This window comes from Oreochromis aureus, linkage group 17, assembly GCF_013358895.1.
Source record: "Oreochromis aureus strain Israel breed Guangdong linkage group 17, ZZ_aureus, whole genome shotgun sequence".
Taxonomy (NCBI): Eukaryota; Metazoa; Chordata; class Actinopteri; order Cichliformes; family Cichlidae; genus Oreochromis; species Oreochromis aureus.
This window is the reverse complement of record NC_052958.1, coordinates 10,224,637-10,240,002: the sequence shown is the minus strand read 5'-3', so window position 1 is coordinate 10,240,002 and position 15,366 is coordinate 10,224,637. Positions and strand designations below refer to the sequence as shown.

General features: G+C 40.2%; 1 protein-coding gene across 1 annotated transcript in view; it reads right to left on the bottom strand.

Moving 5' to 3' along the window:
* LOC116309855 (lysine-specific demethylase RSBN1L-like) overlaps positions 1-12,174 on the bottom strand; it is a 43,317-nt gene extending 31,143 nt beyond the window's left edge. Inside the window, exons 1-2 of the mRNA XM_031726569.2 lie at positions 11,407-12,174; positions 2,437-2,589 (exon numbers count right to left, since the gene is read on the bottom strand). Of these exons, the coding sequence (XP_031582429.1) occupies positions 2,437-2,589; positions 11,407-12,058 (805 nt within the window). The 5' untranslated portion in view covers positions 12,059-12,174. The remainder of the gene's footprint in view (positions 1-2,436; positions 2,590-11,406) is intronic.
* Positions 12,175-15,366: the final 3,192 nt, after the last annotated feature.

Genomic DNA, 15,366 nt, shown 5'->3' with positions numbered 1-15,366 from the left:
TGACAGTGGGGATGGTGTGTTCAGAGTGATGTGCAGTGTTAGTTTTCCGCCACACATAGCGTTTTGCATTTTGGCCAAAAAGTTCCATTTTGGTCTCATCTGACCAGAGCACCTTCTTCCACATGTTTGCTGTGTCCCCCACATGGCTTGTGGCAAACTGCAAATGGGACTTCTTATGGTTTTCTGTTGACAATGGCTTTCTTCTTGCCACTCTTCTTAAAGTCCAACTTTGTGCAGTGCACGACTAATAGTTGTCCTATGGACAGATTCCCCCACCTGAGCTGTAGATCTCTGCAGCTCGTGCAGAGTCACCATGGGCCTCTTGGCTGCATTTCTGATCAGCGCTCTCCTTGTTCAGCCCGTGAGTTTAGGTGGACGGCCTTGTCTTGGTAGGTTTACAGTTGTGCCATACTCCTTCCATTTCTGAATGATCGCTTGAGCAGTGCTCCGTGGGATGTTCAAGGCTTGGGAAATGTTTTTGTAGCCTAAGCCTGCTTTAAATTTCTCAGTAACTTTATCCCTGACCTGTCTGGTGTCTAAATCCAATCGAGAATCTGTGGCAAGATCTGAAAACTGCTGTTCACAAACGCTGTCCATCTAATCTGACTGAGCTGGAGCTGTTTTGCAAAGAAGAATGGGCAAGAATTTCAGTCGCTAGATGTGCAAAGCTGGTAGAGACATACCCTAAAAGACTGGCAGCTGTAATTGCAGCAAAAGGTGGTTCTACAAAGTATTGACTCAGGGGGCTGAATAATTATGCACACCCCACTTTGCAGTTATTTATTTGTAAAAAATGTTTGGAATCAGGTATGATTTTCGTTCCACTTCTCACGTGTACACCACTTTGTATTGGTCTTTCACCTGGAATTCCAATAAAATTGATTCATGTTTGTGGCTGTAATGTGACAAAATGTGGAGAAGTTCAAGGGGGCCGAATACTTTCGCAAGCCACTGTATATACACACATCAAAATATGTTTACAGGAGATGGGATTTAATATTATCTGGTATTTAGCTGCGCTGATGTATTTAATCAAACAACTGTGTGACATGTGTATAGTAACGAATAGGTCATACACCATCTAATCCTTTATGACCATCTCCCTGAAGATGATCATCAGGGAGATGGTCATCTTCAGACCATCTGCTGCTCAACACAGAAGCTACCATTAATGTGCTGCTCGTGGAAAAGCATTAAAAGTAGCATGAACACAGTCAGATAATTGCATATTAAAAAAACAACAACGACGACGACAAAGTGGTTTTGGCGTTCCACCAAAGAACCAACTTTTTTTTTTCAATATTTAATAAGGTTTAATCAAACTTGAGATACATTTTTGTTTATCAAATGGGTAGTTAACAGGAAAATGTATGCAAAACTGCATGAGGACTTGTGTTTACACACAGCCATCCCCACAAAGGCTCATTTAACCCAGGAAAAGCCCTGATCAATAACATTAAAAAAAAAAGAGGATTTTCAAATTGAAATTACAGTCAGGACCTTTATATTGAGAAATATTTTGAGCATTCTGTTTGGGCTTTTAAAAACATCAGAATCACAAAAATAAGATTGCACATAAACCGAGCTACTGTAAAACATGTATTCTAATGGTCAAACATTAAAGAATCACATCAGAAATACTTATTTAAACCAACCTGAGAACAAGAGCAGGCAGAAATAAACACCAATAAAGCTACAAAGATTATAAAAGACGACGAACTAGCAGAGACAAAGGCAGCAAGAAATGGGAACAGGAGGGGATGACAGACTGTGAAGACTCAGCTTCTCCTATTACAACCACTGCTGCCTTAATTCAATAAACCATAAGGGCTAAATAAACCATAGGCACCAACTCTACATGTGAGGAGCAGCAAAGTCCAAAGGTCAACCTAACACCAGGGATCAAGTTCTCAGTGAAAATAAAAGGTTGTAACTCTGGTCACACTTGAAGAGTTCAGCCATGACAGCTACAGTGCTACACAGGACATTTTCTAGCACAGTGATAGAATTTTTTTTCTTTTTTTACCCTAACACCCACTGGGATGCTGAGCAGTTGTGTATGCAGCTTGTACGTTGGAAACATAATGATGATTTACTGTACAGCGCACTGTGGAAGTGGGTCATGTTTGGTTACCTTAGCAGCAGATCTGAGCTCCACTTGTATATGGAAAAAACACTATTTATGACTCTATGTTATGCTACTGCAACATGTGTGATATGTTTTATTTGCATGGTTTTTGTTTCATTTATTGCACACAACACACTTACGTTTGTAGTTGTAGTTTACTTTTATTTTAGTAGTTATATTTTCTGCCAGCGACAGCAAATTAAACGCTGATCCATTTTAATGTGCAACTTTCACTAATAATAGAAAGAATAATTTAATTCATCTCTATAAAAGTCACTTAGTATGCATGTGTGCGAGTTTCCACCAACCTTTAATCGGCTGCTTGACTTCTCCATTCTCCCTCTTGATCTCATTCATCACTTTGTGCTTCTTCTTCTCCTTTTCTTTCTCTCGCTCTTTGACCTTCTTCTTCTCCCTCTCCTCTTGCTCCCTCTCCTTCGCCTTGTCCTTGGTGGAGTGATCTGTGGAAGCAGTGAGCAACGTTTCATGTCTCGATGGTGAAAGCGCATCAGCATGAGATCTCAGATGTACCCCCACGCAAACATGTACACAGATGTGTGAGTGCACTTCGCTCGCTCCGATTTGCTTCTCTAACAGCTTACCTGTTCTCTTGCCAAGCCCTTCACCTCTGCTATCACTCTTGACTTTTAATTTTGTTGATCTTTCCTCTACAAATGTTTTTTCCCTACTGCTTAAGGGGAAAAAAAATCATCCCATCGCCAAACCCATACTTTTATCTAAGCCCTGCAATGACCTACCCTTTGCGAATGCAGCAGCCGCTCTGCAACTTCACTCAAAATAGCACAGTTTCATCAAGACACACCTCACACCCAAAAAACGTAACCCTCTACTATCATTAATATGTTCCTATTTAATTTTAAAAGCCCTAAAATCCTCTCTTTGCTTTTCAGCTTATTTTCTTTTCCTGCACTTCTCCATCTGAGTGTTGAGCAAGTGTAGCACATTGAGGAATTGGAGTGTGCTCTAATGCAACGCTCGGTGCAAATCGCTGCGGATGAGAGCATCAGTTTTAAAATGCCAGTATCACATGCACACACCTTTTCAGCTGGATTGTTGGAGAGCTTTCGGAAAGGTGTGTTTAAGTGTGAGGCACCCCGGCAAACAGACATTTATTCTTTAAATCTGCACATCTCCCCTCCAGCTGAGCTAAAAACCCATCTTCAAATAACACTCATTTTATACATTTTTTTATTCCTCGTTTTCTTTGATTTGCTTTATATTTTTTCATTTCCCCATGAAAAAAAAGTCTTTTGTGTTTTCCATAGTGTTATTTTGGCCATTACTTCTTTTCCTTCCCAGATAACTTTTTTTTTCCCCCTTTGAACTCAGTCGGATCCATCTTTGAAAGGAAGCCGTGTTTTCAGACTGTTCACTCTTCTGTGGATGTAGGGAGTGGGAAAGTGAACACAGTGTGGTTGCACTCCCTGTTTGTGGGATCAAAGGAGAAAAAAAGCCTTCAAAGTAAAAAGGCTTATAGGAGCAGTAGGAGAATTAGATGTACATTGATACATTTTTCCATCATAGTACTTAAATACATTTCAGCAGATTGTTTTGCTTTTGCTACTTAAGACACAGGTGATCGTGCTCCTCATAGCCTGTGGTTAATAGTGGAATGCTAAGGATGTCAATGTTCCCTATGCAAAAGAAATGCTGCTAAATTACTAGACAGTGTAAGCTGCCTAGTGGAAAAAACAGCACGTCTCAAAACGACAATTTAGCTCCACAGGAAGCAGGCTACAAAGGAGCGCTCACTCAGATGTGCTGCCAGATTTATAAAAACATGTAAGGCCATGCCAGAGCAGTAACATTCATAAGCCTTAACTTTAGAGGAAATGGCAGTAAATTAGTCCAGGTGGCTGATGTGAACTGAAAATATACAGTGAAGCATGTTGATTTCTCTCGCCTCGAGAGAAGGGGCTTTCCCGTGAAATACAGAAAGAGAACAGGGTGAAACCAGGGTTTTAACTGATGACACGATCCGAGAAAAGATGTCAAGGCTCCGAGGGTCACAAGTTCTAAAGCTAAGTTCATATTTCCAGGGCAAAACAGCACAAAACTAGAGATCTGAATGAATTTGAAATGAATGGTATCCATGTGACTGAAGCATGTTTTCTTCCCCCTCTTCATTCCGTTTTCTGATTTTCTAGCAGCAGCCAGTTTGAAGGGAAACACAGCAGGTGGTTTTCACTCTTTGGATGATCACAGGAGAGATAAGACTTTGAAAGACAGAGAGCCAGAGGCCGGCAGTTTGTAAACTTCAACGACGCCACCACTCATCTGCATCTCATTTCTTCTCATCAAGAAAAGTCAAAAAAAAAAAAAAAAAAAAAACTTATCAGAAAAAATAAAAAATATGTACATTCTGACATTTTAAAGTTGTTACATTTCAAAGGGAAACCCAGATTTCTCCAATTGTCTGCCATTAAAAATTAAGTAGCATAACTCATAGTTTCAACAGCAAAAGTGCACCAGCTTAATGCCCATATTTACTCGTTAGCTGGTAATTCACATGATAAAACGTCAAAAAGTGCATTTTGGGTCAACTTTAAACAGTCATATCACCATGAGTGATAGGTGGCTCATTATGCTAAAGGTCTGCTTTATACTGCCATTACGATACCAGGCTTATCCTCTAGCCGAGGTTTTTCTTGTGAAATTAAAATAATTTCTAATATAGGCCAAAGTTTCATTTGAGGTTCTGTTTACTTGGGAAAGATGTCACAGTGGTCCAGTGGTAAGTAATGTCACTTCACAGCAAGAAGGTTCCACTCAGCTGCAGGCTTTCCATGCATGCATGTTTTTTGCTCATTTGTTGGCTCGTCACCCTGTGCCTGTGTGGGCTCCCTAAGGATACCCCAGCTTCCTTTCACAGTCCAAAGACATGCTTGTTAGGTTAACTGGTGATTCTGGGATTGGATATCGGCGTAACAGTGAGGCTGCGTCCACACAAGAAACTATCTGCAGCAACTTGGCAACCCCAAGTAGTCAATGACTTCAACAACATATGGGAGGAAAAAAAAAAAAAGAAAAAGAAAAAAAGATCATTCCAGATATAAAACTTTTCTCAACAGAAACTACCAGTGAGACTGCAGGATATTGCTGATTGACATATGACATGGTAGTAAATACATTAGAGGCTTACCTAGGCAACGAGTGGCCATTGCCCAAGGATACGCCACCATTGGTGCCACTGTCTAAAGCCTGGAATGTCTATATAGCTACCAACCGTTAGCTTAGAGGGATGTGCTTCTTGTGCAGATCTAGCATGAAAGACTTTGTCTCTGTGTGTTAGCCCTGCAATAGACTAACAACTTTTCCAAAGTACGCCCTAACTAGCAACCCAGAATTAGATAAGCGAAAGAAAACGAGTGGATGAAAAAAGTGTCAGACTTTGAGCCAAAAACATGTACTTTGAGGGCCTTTAATTTGGAGAATATTAATTACGATAAGGTAAAATGTTGCAAATGTTTCATACAGATTCTGATTCATTATGCTTTAACATCATAGTGGTCATTGGCATGATAGACACTTGAATGTAAATCATACCAAGATTTTAAAGCCTTTCATGTAATTTAGATCACTGTATTCTAATTTTAATACTATTTCTTTGAATTCTTCTGCATCTTTCCATTGTGTTTTTTTCTTTGTTGGGGGATTTTGGGGGGGGGGGGCTAATTAACAGGATCATGCAAATCTTGTTTTTTCTGGAAGAATCTGAGGCCTTCAAAGATTAGACACACTGAGCTCTCCACTGTGAACAACACAGTTTGAGGAGAATTTTCATGTGAAAATGTGCTGGATACTTGCAAGCTCACATTTTCAGCAGTAAACATGCTCTCTGTGACATGCTGAGCATAACGGGAAGGAGAAAAAACTCGCCCAAGGCCAAGCATGTGTGCATATTTTAAGGAGAAAAAGATCAAAATGCAAAACACTGTAACAGCGTTTTATCAGTTTCCCATCAGTATATACATGTACTGCAACCGTAAATACGGCTGCAGTACATGTTGAAATGAAGGCGAGTTTAATGGAAAAATACACGATATGTGTGAAACTAGTTGTTAAATCTAGGGATGATCAAAAAACAAAAAACAAAAAATATCACTGCAGGGCTGCAGGTACACTTGTCTCTCAGGAAAATCCTGCTACTCCAGATGGTCAGTACACCCCTGCTGATGTGGCAAATCCATGCTTCACCAACCAAAATGATTTAGCAATAGGACTCATACAGTGTTTGTCATTGTATTGGCATTGCACACGCTGCGCTAAGGATCTTGCAATTTTTTTTTTCCAGAGGAAAAAAATAAAAATAAAAAAATAACTAAGAGAAACTTAATTGGGTGATGATGGTAGTTAAGCTTAATTTTCTCCTCAGTGTAATCGACCACAGATGTGCAGCTCTAGACATATTTGGTGGTTCTTTAAGCATGGTAAATTTACATCCACACAAATAAACTAATTATGGGCTTTTAACAGTAGATAGAAATGCAGAGAAGTCAAAGCTGCAACACAAAACAACCGTAACACTTGCCAAAAACAGAACTGGTTACATGAATTTTAATCTCTGCATTATACAGCACAAGTGTCTGAATGGGCATAATATTAGTCTTTTACACAAACAGATACACTTAATGACTTGCTAATATTCTTGCTTCTGCATATTAAAATGAAAAGAGACAGGAATTTTGCTTTAAATATCACTATAAAATTGCAAAAGGTAATGATGAATTATTATCTACAGAATCTGCTCTCAGATTTGTTGACTGTAAGCACTGATGGACTAAAGCTTACACCAAATGAAGCTTCAATTATTCAATCAATAGGAAGCACTTATGCTTTTTCCGTTAACAATGGTTATTAACAAAGGTAAGTGTGGAGACTCTAGCTGGTAAACAAACCAAGTAAACAGCAACTACATGATGTGAGATCAGCAGCAAGCAAAGCCTGTCTGGCTATAAGCCCAATAAAACCAAGGTAAAACATCAGCTACTGCCACTTAAGGGAGGCTCGCTGACAAATTGTGGCCAGTGGTAACATTTTGCGCAGCACTACAGTAAACTTCATTTATCAACAGTTCATGTCATTCTGTGATATAGCAGTGCAGAACAAGAATTTCAATTCAGTTAGTGGTAGGCAATGTACTTGATGATTAAATAACATACAAGTACCAGCTAATATACCTACTAGAGCTTCTCAAAGGCTTCTTTATGTACAGTTTGTTTGGCTGCAAATAGCGCCTGGCATACACTGCTGGAAAGATGAAGCCTTTCAACTGCTTATCCTTGTTGCTTGTGGTATTAATTATGTGACACAACAATTAATGAAAGTAACTCTCTATATTAGGTGTTGGAACTCAGCAGAGAGACTGAGAATGAAGAGAAGAGACTGGAAGCACATCTGACGAGAGGAGCTACTTCTGCTGTTTGGAGGTTTTATATTGTCTGTTTTTACCCTTTTATTATTTGTTATCTTATGTGCAGCACTTTGTGATTCTGTCTAGAAAGGTGCTATATAAATAAAATTTTATTTATTTATTTATTTTTAAAAAGAAAAACTGGTATTGATGTCATTTTTGTGCAACCTTTTCTTTGAATACTGGAATGCTTTAACTGGAACTTGGTCATGAAAACTCTGAAAACCTCTGAGTATGGCTAAATGTATTCGACAAACTGCATTTGCAATATCAAACTGTGTGTAAATATAACTTGAGAGCCAACAACAGCTCAGAAGGCTGCGGAAATACCTTACACAAGGTCAAACTTGCTTTGTGACTAGCCCGACTTCTTAATAATATCTACATCTTAAAAATTCCCTTTTCTTGTTCTACTGCTCACTGCACTTTGTCTGACTCATGTATCCTATTTCAGCATCAAATGTAACTGGCAGTCACAGCTCCCTGGCACTTGCCTTTGCCACTAATAATATTACCATGATGATGTGATACCCTTTGGATCCCTGTAGGAAAGATTCTTTCCTTGCAGGAAGGTCAGAGCATAAATTGGCCTCAAATACATGTCCTTCTGCAGAACAGCAATCTTGTCAATTTTCTCATTTTGTTTAGAATTAATGTACATTTTGAGCTCCACATTCACACACTTCCTCATCTACTACTTAATATAATTACAGTCTCCTACTGCTGGCCATTGAGCAGCTCACTAAAGCAATTAGAGGTTCAGTGCTTTACTCAAGAGCACCTCGGTGAAACTGTTGCAGGAGTGGTTTTAGTTATCACTACTAAAGGCTGCATCTATATTTAGCTAGTCAGGTCCAGAAATGAAAATCATAAGCTGCACTAAGTGACTTTAAGTGGTATAACTGCCTAATGGAAAATATTCATTACAGAGTTTGGGGGAAAAAATGGCACATTATCTCCAAAGCAAATCGTGTGATGTTTTGTGGGTGATCATTAAAGCCACATCTATGTGTTTTAAATAAAACGCTGCCACCAGCCACATATTTACATGAACATATTAAAGTGACACTCAGCGCAGCCTGTTTACAAGACTGCGTGTCTCAAAGTGTTTAGGGCTACAGGCCAACAACACGTTTCCTTCTGGTACCCTAATTGTTTGCGGTGACTGTTCAGAGTATGTCATGATCTCTTAAACTACACAACTGGAAAAGGGTGACATCATGCACTCACATGTGACCACCCTTGTGAGTGTCTAAACATTTAACAAGTGAATACATGTCCGCACGTTGGCAAGCACAAATGTGCATATGCATGGGTTTTGGCACGCTGCTTTGGTGTGACAATAATAAAATGCAGTGAAAAAAAAAAAAAAAGGACACTGATAATAAGTATTTGCGCCCTTACTGATTTCTTGGTGTTTTTTGCATATTTGTCAAACTTATGTTTCAGATCATCAAACAAATTTTAAATGTTAGACAATGATAACCTGAGGAAATACAAAATGAAGTTTTTAAATAATTTTACTGATTTGAGGAAACCAACAACAATAAAACAAACAAACAAAAAAAAAAAAGCCAAAAAGCTAACAACTCTCCAAACCTACCTGTGGAAAAAAAATAATACTTTGTGAACTTAATAACTGGTTATGTCACCCGCCGCAGCAAGAACTGCGATCAAGTATTTACGATAACCAGCAATAAGTGTTTCACATCGCTGTGGGGAAATTTTGGCTCACTCTTTGCAGAATTTTTTTTTTTTTTTTTTTTTTTTTTTTAAATTCACCCACACTGGAGGGTTTTTTTTTTTTTTTTCTTACCATGAATGACCTGTTTATGGTCATTCCAAAGATTCTTAAACTGATTTTAGTCCAGACTTTGACTGAGCCACTCCAAAATATACATATGTATTCTTTGGACCTTTCAGACTTGTTCATTGTCCTGCTGCATAACCCAACTGGACTTGAGTTTCAGGGCACGAACTGAGGGTCGGACATTCTACTTCAGGATTTTCTGGTAGAGAGCAGAATTCATGGTTCCATCAATTATGGGATGTCACCCAGGTCCTGAAGCAACAAAACAGCTCTAGACCATCACGCTACCACCATGTTTGACAGTTGGCATAATATTCCTAATATGAATTGTGTGTTAGTTTTATGCCAGATGTGAGGGGATGTTAACCCTCTAAAAAGAAAATCAACTTTTGTCTTGTCAGTCCAGAATATTTTTCCAAAAGTCTTGGGGATCATCAAGCTCCTGGGATATCCCCAGCCACTCCTGGGAAGCATCACTAATATTCCAAGTTTCCTCCATTTGTGGATAATAGCTCTCAACTGTGGTTCACTGGTGTCAGAAAACCTTAGCAATGGATTTGTAACCCTCTCCAAACTAACAGATGTCAATTACCATTTCCCATCTGTTCTTGAGTTTTAATTGATGTGTTACTTTTTGAGATCTTTTAGCCTAGTCACTTTGTGAGACAGGTTCTATTTAAGTGATTTCTTGTTTTCAAAGCTCTGGAAGTGATCAAGCCTGCTTTTAACTTTGATTTAACAAGGAGGGGCAGTTACTTTTTCACACAGGGCCAGGTAGATTTAAAAAGCTATTCTCCTTTAATACATTAAACCATCATTTAAAAATCTGTTTTTTTATTTACTCAGGTTAACTTCGTGCAATATCAAATGTGTGTGATGACCCGAAACAGTAAGTCTGACAAATGTGCGAAAAAGAAATGAGAAATCACGAAGGGGGCAAATACTTTTACAGCACCATTTTAAAGGACGCAATCGAGAAAATAAGACTATTTATCCCCCTCTCCCACCCAACCATCTAAATGGCATTTAACAAGTCCAGTGGCCACGCTCAAAACAAAATATTCTCATTAAAGTCCAATTGTAATTACAACAATGTAGCAATAAAGATGTCTGTGTAGAAATTAATGCTTTGGGGGTGTGAGGGTTGAATTTCTGCATGCACAACTGTAGATGATGCAGTATCAACAAGCCACGGAGCTCTGTGTCTGTTTCCCCTTACAGCCTGGGGTTACAGAGGGGGGCGTGGTGCTCTACCAAAACAACACTTACCCTATAATGGCGGGCGGTTTTTATATTGTTATGACAGCACACATGTAACGCCAGCACACAGCTCCCAAGGAAAATAAATACTTGCACGCGCAGGGATGTCATTGATTAACATGTCTCAACTATAACGCTGGTGTGACAAATTACAGCTCGTTTTTATAAACGTTTTTAAGATGCCGTTATTTATTTATTTGTTTATTTTTTAACTGTACTGGGTTAGTGGCTAACGTATATAAACAAACGTGGATATATTTAGTCAATCCGACGTTAAAAAAATAAAAACTCTACCGCAGCACGAGCGCGGCTGGTTGCGATAACGGCCAGGTCGCGCGACTATACTCCTCTGGAACGCTGCTCCAGTAGAGCTCGAGGGTTCACAAGCGGGTGAATAAGCGACGGAAAGCTGGCAGCCATACTCCGCAGAGACTCCATCGATTAAAACTGCTGAGCTTTCACACTCTGTAAACTCGACGCGGACACGTTCCCGAGCGACCAAATATCAATTAATGCAACGCTCGAGGATTTTTTTCGGGCATCTTGCATGACGTTAAGGGGTGCCTTTTTGAACAGCAGCCATTCCGAAAACGGGACCGTTTACACGCAGATTAGAAGGCAGAGAAACTGCACACTCCGGGCCACATGTTCGTATCCCGAGCGGCTAGCCAAGTCACTATAAAAGGGCAGAACTCTAGCCTGCTTATAATAAACACAAAGTTTATTAATGCCCCTAAACTAACACATAAAAGAGATGAAAACATAATGGCTTACCTTTTGGTGGCAACGTGACATCCCCATTTTCTTTCTTCGCTGCACAAATGTTATTAAATTTACTGACGTCGTTAATAACAGTAGTCCCAGATCCGGAGGTCAACAACAGTTTATGTTTCTTTTTCTCCTCTCCGCCTCCTTTCCCCTTCTCCCTCTCTTTCTCTCGCTGTTTATCCTTACTTAGTTTCTTGGCTTTGGAGGAAGAAGGCGCCTTGTGGAGGAAGAAATCGCTCTGTTTAAAGACTTTGTGATGGGTTATCGGTGTCTGGGACCCACCAGTAGCACCCACCGGAGACGGGTTGTTGTTGTTGCTGCTGCTGGTGGCCGTCTTAACCGGACTACAGCTCCACAAGCCCGAGCTGCTGCCATAACTCTGCTGCTTCGTGTGCTGCTGGAGTTTCTCTTTACCGCTACCGTTGCCTCCCACTCCTCCGTCCCTGTTGAGTTTCTTGGGTTTAACGCTCCTCTCTTCGACTCGGACCTTCTTGGGCGGCGGCGGCTGGTTGAAATCGCGGGAAGACTGGGAGTGGCTGTCAAGGGCTCCTTTCGCCTCGGTCGGCTTGCCGAGCGCGCTTTGAACGGAGGCTACAGTAGGAGCAGCAGCACCAGAGGCAGCTCCAGAGAGGTGACTAGTGCCCTGCGAGTCAGCCATCTTGAGGCTTCTCTCTCTATTTACTCTCTTCCCCCAACGGCCGCCGATGCTGCTTTTTTTCCGCGACGTTCAGACAGACGATGAAGGGGCGGGGCCGAACTTGAATTGACAGCCAGGCAGCGAGGAGGCGGGACTCAGGCTTGACTGACAGGTAGCGAGGGAAAAATTAGAGGCGGGGCTTAAGTATCTGTGCCTTAGCAGCATGTTTTATTTTGCGTACGATCCATGGTATTTTGTGTATATGAAACAAGGAAAGGTGTAGATTTTAACTATAAGGAGCCGAATAGTTCTAAAGCTCAACAATTTTTTGAGTACTGAAATGCAGTCATTAGATTTTTAAGATTAAATTTAAATCATATGCCAACTTTTATTGCTCCAAATCGCAACAAAGTTATATTTTAAAGGTAAAGATGCTACGGCATTATGGACCAAAACCATACAATCCAAAAATTTTCTCTTGCAGGATCTTGGGGACAGTCCCAAAGCAAAACTTACAAATTGGTTCAAATGAGACGTATGTTTGCATACTTAATGTCTGTGGCTGACCTGATCATTTGAACACTACCTCTAAACCTCAGGTATGAGGGTGCTTTAAACTGTGGAACTTGTTTCTGCCAATGAAAACAAACAAACAAAAAGAATCAGTTAAAAAAAACTTGCCATCTCTAAGTAAAAATGTAATTTTCAGTGATATTAAATCACTCATTAAAAAGTTTACATTAATCCAACATCTTAAAAGGTCCTGCACAGACTTCACTTTAGTCTATGTGCTTATATTTTGGCAGAATGACCATAAGCTGACTGGCAGAACTTGTGGGGAAGTGTACAGTAGGTGTTGACAGTGTAGGACTGCACATGCGACTGCTCCCATTAAAGAGATAAATATGCCGTCTTTAATCTTTACAACTGAATGAGCTTATCACTCTCGCTCGCACAACTCATCATTAGACCGTGGCATGAATCCTCTGGCGTTGTTTACACTTTGATTTACTGAGATGAAAACATTTTCTTCAATCAGACTGGCAGAGTTCTCAGTACAAGGCCTGTCAGCGTGTGACAATCAGCCATGAATAGTAAACATGATTAGCAGCTGCACGAGGGGAATTGTAAAGTTACAGCTGGCTATAAATATTGTGACAAGATTATTGCATGATGCAAGTCACGAGCAGAGATTTGATATCTGTGCATGCAGCGACAGAAGAGATGTGTGTAAGCATGTACTGAGTCCAGCATCGACTTTATGTGACTCATATAGCAACAGTAAATCTGTATTTTAATATTACAGGCTTTAAAAGAGAGCTGACACAGTTTCTTCTGTGCAGTCTGCTGCTCACATATCCAACACTGACTGGCTATATTTATAAGCCATTACATAACATGTTAAACTGCTCATTGGGAAAACTGAGGTGACCCAGTTAAGACAGCAACCTGGCTTAATATTAATACTCATAGAAACAGAGAGAGAAAGAAGGGTGCATGGTGCATTCATACTGTGTTAGTGTGCAGCCGAGAGGTAAACTTTGCACAGATAATCAGGTGGTAATAGAAAGTGTGCATAAAGTAAATAAACACTGGGGGTGAGAGACATGTGCACTTTATTATGCTGTCTACACAAATATCGTGCACGTGAGCCACAAACATTTAAAAAGGGTGAAGGACGTACTTGTATGCTGTGCTGTGTAATCTTTTCAAAGTAACTTTTTAAATATGTGAATGGAAGTCAAGGTGGAACTGAAAGCAACTTGTTTTGTTTTTTTTTTTTTTACATTTGTATTCTATGAATATATACAGGAAACATGTTCATGCATGAGATATACTCACCAGCCACTTTATTATATACACCTTGCTTCTACCAGGTTGCACTCCTTTTCACCTCCAGAACTGCCTTCATAGCATAGAGATCAACAAGTTTCTGGAAACGTTCCTCCAAGATTTTAGCCCACATTGATGTTGCTGCACATTTGTCATCTGCCCATCCATGATGATGACATGATGCGTTAACCTGCTGGAAGCAGCTACACTGTGGTTATAAAGGGATGGATGTTGTTAAAAGAATGCTCCATTGACACTAAAGTGCTACAATTGAACCCCCACCACCATTCTGAAGTGATGGCAGGATGGATCTATGAGTTTCTGTTGTTTATGCAAAACTCTGCGTAAACCACTCGAATGCTGTGTTTGTTACCTGGGACCCCTTTTAAGGTGGTCAGCCAAGTAGAAGCTACAGCGGTCCAGGTGCCTTCACACATGCTCTCAAGACTACCATGACCTGGTTTACTGAATCTATATGGACTTCTACATACTTTGGTCGTAAGGAGTGGTAATTTGAGCTGCTGTTGCCTTCCCAGCAGCTCAAAGCAGTCTGGCCATTATTCTCTAACATCCGATATTAACAAGGCATTTTTACCCAGTGAAGTGCCGCTCACTGGATATTTTTTCATTTCCAGAGCATTCTCTGTAAACCCTACAGATGATTGTGTGGGGAAATGCCAAGAGATCAGCAGTTTCTGAAATACTCAGACGGTGTGAACAACCACGTCACATTCTGTTCTTAAATCACCTTTCTCCTACATTCTGACATTGAACTTCAGCAGGTAGCTTTGACCACATCTAAATGCATTGAGTTAGTGCCATGTAATTGGTTGATTAGATATGCATTAAAAGGCGGATGTACAGGTATAAAAGCAGCTGGTGAGTATCACACAGCTACAAGGATTCATGTACTGCATGTGGATCAATGTAAAGTGTTTTTAACCATAAACCTAACCTAGGAGGACTGAAAAAACCCATCAGTGCCTGAACCACGAAAGTTGTACTGTCCATGATTGCATAATTAATTTAAAATGAGCATTGACTACCTGTGAGCACCAGCGAATAATTACAGTATGAGTGCTCCCCTGCTGTGCTTCTCTGTGTGTAAAGTGAATACAAATGCAAAGCCCTCAAGGTCTGTGAGAAAGCCAGTGTGTGTTTATGACCCCTGCTGTGATTAATTGTCATATTAGTCTGTGTGCGTGCTTGAGTGAATACAGTCGTCTCGGCAGCTCCACAAGGTGTGTGAGCGTTTCCTGCTGTGACAGCATACACACAGACACACAAAACTCACACTGACTGAAAGTTCACGAGTTCATTTTGAAGTCAGTCACGTCTGAAAACAGATTACAAGTTGGGAGGCGACTAAGTCAAAGTGATGCATTAGCCATTTGACTGGTCTATAGTATAAAATAATGCCTCCTGCTGGGACGCACACATTCAAATTCACAATTATTCAGGAATATTTACATGAATGAAGGCGAAAGAGGCACATC